The 5,000-nt window shown below is 35.8% G+C and overlaps 3 protein-coding genes across 3 annotated transcripts in view; 2 read left to right on the forward strand and 1 right to left on the reverse strand.

The window, feature by feature from the left end:
* LOC138860694 (histone H3-like) overlaps positions 1 to 2,772 on the forward strand; it is a 3,665-nt gene extending 893 nt beyond the window's left edge. Inside the window, 2 exon segments of the mRNA XM_070118711.1 lie at positions 2,158 to 2,269; positions 2,767 to 2,772. Coding sequence (XP_069974812.1) covers positions 2,158 to 2,269; positions 2,767 to 2,772 — 118 coding nt within the window.
* Positions 2,773 to 3,465: 693 nt separating this feature from the next.
* Positions 3,466 to 3,963, reverse strand: LOC113815435 (histone H4). Its single transcript, XM_027367507.2, has one exon. The coding sequence runs from the start codon at positions 3,859 to 3,861 to the stop codon at positions 3,550 to 3,552; it is 312 nt and encodes a 103-aa protein (XP_027223308.1). The 5' UTR covers positions 3,862 to 3,963; the 3' UTR covers positions 3,466 to 3,549.
* A 134-nt stretch (positions 3,964 to 4,097) lies between these two features.
* On the forward strand, positions 4,098 to 4,763 carry LOC113815436 (histone H3). Its single transcript, XM_070118417.1, has one exon. The coding sequence runs from the start codon at positions 4,297 to 4,299 to the stop codon at positions 4,705 to 4,707; it is 411 nt and encodes a 136-aa protein (XP_069974518.1). The 5' UTR covers positions 4,098 to 4,296; the 3' UTR covers positions 4,708 to 4,763.
* The last annotated feature ends 237 nt before the right edge of the window (positions 4,764 to 5,000 follow it).

Consider the following 5,000-nt stretch of genomic DNA (forward strand, 5'->3'; position numbering starts at 1 on the left):
AAATTTTATATGGTTAATAGAAATAATGATAATAAAAAATTTTTAATAGAAAAAAAGAATTGAATACTAATAGAGAAAATAATATAGATACAAATAAAATAATAAGAAAAGCATAAATAAGTACTAATAATATAAATAATACAAATGAGAAGCAAAAAACCATAATAATTGTAATAAAAAAATTAAAAATGGAAAATATTGTAAAAATAATAAAATAAATATATAGATATATACAAATAATTAAAAATAAAAGAATAAAACAATGCAAAAACATATATACATATTCCCTTTAGATACAGGTGCATTAAAAGATGACATATCAAAAATCCATATATATATATAAATACAAATTTTGATTGTGAATATTGATAACATAAATAATAAAATATCTTAATCTATATGATAAACTATAATATGAATGGAATTTGTAAGAGTTCTGACAAATAAATATAATGATTGTGATTAATGTTATTGAGAAAAGAAAGAAATAATAATAATTGCAAATATGTGACCCAACTAACATGATGATAATGTATAATATTGCTAAAATGTAATGTTATATATATATATAAATATTAATATAAGTGATATACATGAAACAATAAGATAGAAATGTTTGACAATTTCACACACCCACCCACCCACACACAGACACCCACATGAACCCACACCCACACCCACATATACATCCATGTATGTATGTATCTATGTATAAGTATAGACATATGTTTATGTATATGTATGTACGTATATATGTATATGTATAGAAAACAAAATAAATATGGAAAAAAAGAAAAGACAAGAAAAGAAAGAAAAAAAGGAAATAAGTGAAACATGTATATACAATAATTAATTTATGTATTTTTTCATAAAGATATGTATGTGTGCATAGATACACAATATATATATGTATATGAATATAAAAATTATATATATATATATATATATATATATATATATATATATATATATATATATATATATATATATATATATATAAACATAAAAATAAAAATATAAATAATAACATGTACTATACTTATGTACATGCACGCACACATATGTATGTATGTATGTATGTATGTATGTATGTATGTATGTATGTATGTGTGTGTGTGTGTGTGTGTGTGTGTGTGTGTGTGTGTGTGTGTGTGTGTATCTATCTGTCTTTACTTGTGTATGCAAACCCATGTGCTATAAATCCTATAATCAATATCATATAACATTTTATCTAATCATATATATATATTATTTGATTTCATGCATAATTGTGTAATATTTCCTCTCATCAATATCATAATTTTAAATATATATAGGAATGTGTTAAATTGCATAAATGATTTCTGGATAACATAACAAGATAACAATGATAATTCCAGTGATATATATACTATTTTATATTGGATACAGAGTTCATAGTCCACTACTGTATCATGATCCCTTTAGTTATACCAAATATGTGGGTGAGACACCAAGGCACCTTGTATTTACCCCAAAAATAATGTGATAAGCATTACATATCAGTATCTGAATGTTATGAAATCAATGAGTATCAACATATTGATGCAGAGTTTAATAGTTATTTAAAATAAAAATTCCAAAAATACAATACATGAAAAAAATTAACTTATAAACAAGATTGCGGTTGTAATAATTGCTAAAGACATGTACAACAGGCATTTAATAATAATAAAATCAAACATAAATGCAACACCAATAATATTTTCAACAATATTTACTTCCAAACAAACATTCTTAAAATGTAATGAATATGATCATCTTCCTCATGAACGATCCAACCTATTATAAGGCAGGACCTTTCCTTCATGCAACATGTTTAATATGTGAATATTTGTGTGAATATCGATTGCAGAAATTGTTATTTGGTATGATAAGCTAGTATTTGAGACTTGTTCATTGACACGTGTTTAGTCTACCTTTGCCTACAGTTTGTTTCAACATATTTGTATTGTACGGACTGTAAAACAATGATTACTCGTGATACTTTGAGATATTTTCTGTCAAAAAAAAAAAGCGTTGCCAAAAAGACCGGAATACCAGTTTGGTAGTTAGCTGTTGTTTATACAGCGAATAAGGCCTATATTTGTGTGTCTCAGTGTTTATACAGCGAATAAGGCCTATATTTGTGTGTATCAGTACGCATAGAGTCCATTTCTGTGTGACACAGTCCAAGGCTCGGCCGTGTAGGTCTCCCCGAGGCAAGAGCAAAGTAAAGTACTATGAAATGAAATGGATTGGATTTGATTTGGTTTGTTTTGTGTTGTTTTTTGATTTGACTCTGTCTTTTTACTTTCGTTTGTTGTTGTTTGTTGTGTTTTTTGTTGTTGGGTCCCCCCTCCCCTCCCCCCCTGTTTGTTTGTTGTTATTGGTGTTGGTGTATGTTTCTTGTTCCTTGGATGTTTTGTTGTTGTTTTCGTGTGTGTGTGCCTACATGTAACTGTGTTTGTTTCTTTGTCTGTCTTTGTGTCGGTCGTGTTATCAATCCTACAGACTGATAGCTGGTTATTAGGTAAGTGATTGACTGACTACATTTTTGTTGTGTTTGTTGTTTGGTCCTTGTGTATGATTATGCTGTGGTGTGGTGTGCTCTGCTGTGTTCATGCTTGATACAAGTAGTTGTTTGTTTTGTCTTTGTCTTTGGTTTGTGTTTGAGATGTGTATTGACTTTGAATATGCTTGTTAATGGTGATTGATTATATGATTGAGTGTGAATGAATGTTTTGAATGTGTTTGTTTGTGACATAGCTCTGATATTCTTTGATTCAATTATATTCCATAAACGTTTATGACTGAAAGACTCACAATACTTTAGTTATTCATAATTGTTGATTGTCTTTGTGTTACTTCGTTAATGCATATATGTATAACTAACTAACAAACATAATATTAATTTAAAGCAAACAAACATGTGCATCCCCAATATGATGCTCAATTCATCTGCAACATTGACGCTACTATTGATTATTCAATATTGTTTGTCAAGCTATCCTTGTAGTTAGTAATTAACACAAATCCACCACCCCTCGTACACACACAAAAAACTATAAAACGCTCAATAAATGTATACAAACAACCAACATCTATATATCAAGTCGAGTCGTGTCAGCCAAAAATTATTGATATGACTTGAATAATAGACACCCACTCATAAATAACCGTCAACAGAAGAGTGTGTGTGTTTTGTTTTAAAATAGTCACCCCTTACAACATGGATCTATTTCACTCTCTGATACCCAAACAAGTTGCCATAGGCCTATAATTGCATTGATTCTATCCATGTATGAATGTATGGTAAACTCTGTCATTCTTTCTTTGTAAGTAAATGATTTTTTGCCCACAAACATGCTCCCTCTAACGCCGACAAGCCCAAAAGCTAACGAAATCAAAGACTTAAAATAAAGCACGATCAACTCAATTCAGTCAACGATGATATCTCTGTAATAATTTTAGGACCTAAGATAGGTCCAAGGTTTTTGGTGGTAATGGTTGTCGTTTGGTGGTTGACGTTTTCGATCTTGTTGAAAACGTTTAACCTCCGAAACCGTACAGGGTGCGTCCCTGGCGCTTGAGAGCGTAGACGACGTCCATGGCGGTGACGGTCTTCCTCTTGGCGTGCTCGGTGTATGTGACGGCGTCACGGATCACGTTCTCGAGGAATACCTTGAGGACACCACGGGTTTCTTCGTAGATGAGACCAGAGATACGCTTGACACCTCCACGACGGGCAAGACGACGGATGGCAGGCTTGGTGATACCCTGGATGTTATCACGCAACACCTTGCGATGACGCTTGGCGCCCCCCTTTCCGAGACCCTTTCCGCCCTTTCCACGTCCAGTCATGGTAGCGACTTGTCTTGCTGCGAGTAAACGAGAAGATGATCCGCCCTGGCAAACCCTAGCAATGGTACCTGTTCCCTACCCTCGCGTAGCGCTCAGGCTTGCCGCATCAACCGGCCGCTCATCTTAACCGCCCGCTCTAAGCAAATAAACTTGTTTACACCTTCCAATCCATCCAAAGTCACCTGACACATTACACGGATATGTTTGCAATCACCTTGTTGATGACATCCTGTATTAATTGTCCCATTTCTCATCAAGGATTTCCTTTGATCACAGGTAAAGTTGGCCAGGTCTCTGGTCCTGCTTACACCGGGGAAATGGGCGGCGCCAACGCACACTGTGCCAGCCACACACTTCTCCGCACGGCCAAGCCCGCTCTGGTATAAATTCAGCTCTTGAAAAGCCGGCCAGACTGTTTCCAAACAATCATTCGCAATGGCTCGTACCAAGCAGACTGCCCGCAAGTCTACCGGAGGCAAGGCCCCCCGCAAGCAGCTGGCCACCAAGGCAGCACGTAAGTCTGCCCCTGCTACCGGAGGTGTCAAGAAGCCCCATCGTTACAGGCCTGGTACTGTTGCCCTTCGTGAGATCCGTCGTTACCAGAAGAGCACTGAGCTCCTCATCCGCAAGCTGCCCTTCCAGCGCCTCGTCCGTGAGATTGCCCAGGACTTCAAGACTGACCTCCGCTTCCAGTCCTCTGCTGTCATGGCTCTGCAGGAAGCCTCCGAGGCTTACCTGGTCGGCCTCTTCGAGGACACCAACCTGTGCGCCATCCACGCCAAGCGGGTAACCATTATGCCCAAGGATATCCAACTTGCTCGCCGTATCCGCGGAGAGCGCGCCTAAGATTTTGGTTGCTAGCTTGCTTGCATACATCAAAATCATCCTCCTCGGCCCTTTTCAGGGCCTAAACTAATCAATATTGAGATGAAAACATGACATGCTTCCTTTTTTTCTTGTTTGCTTTAGTTTTAGATGTCAAATGTAACCAGCAATGACGAATAGAATCAATGACATTGCATAGATAGATAGATAGGTATGCAACTAGTAAGGTAAGGCACGAAGCCATGCATGACTGACTTTCAACATGTTGTCAACGCACTTGATTTCCTTATCGTATACGTTTCGGTATGAATACT

Source organism: Penaeus vannamei, chromosome 42, assembly GCF_042767895.1.
Source record: "Penaeus vannamei isolate JL-2024 chromosome 42, ASM4276789v1, whole genome shotgun sequence".
Classification (NCBI taxonomy): domain Eukaryota; kingdom Metazoa; phylum Arthropoda; class Malacostraca; order Decapoda; family Penaeidae; genus Penaeus; species Penaeus vannamei.

Coding starts and splice junctions, on each gene's coding strand:
- LOC113815436 (XM_070118417.1), top strand. CDS start 4,297: ATGGCTCGTACCAAGCAGACTGCCCGCAAGTCTACCGGAGGCAAGGCC.
- LOC113815435 (XM_027367507.2), bottom strand. CDS start 3,861: ATGACTGGACGTGGAAAGGGCGGAAAGGGTCTCGGAAAGGGGGGCGCC.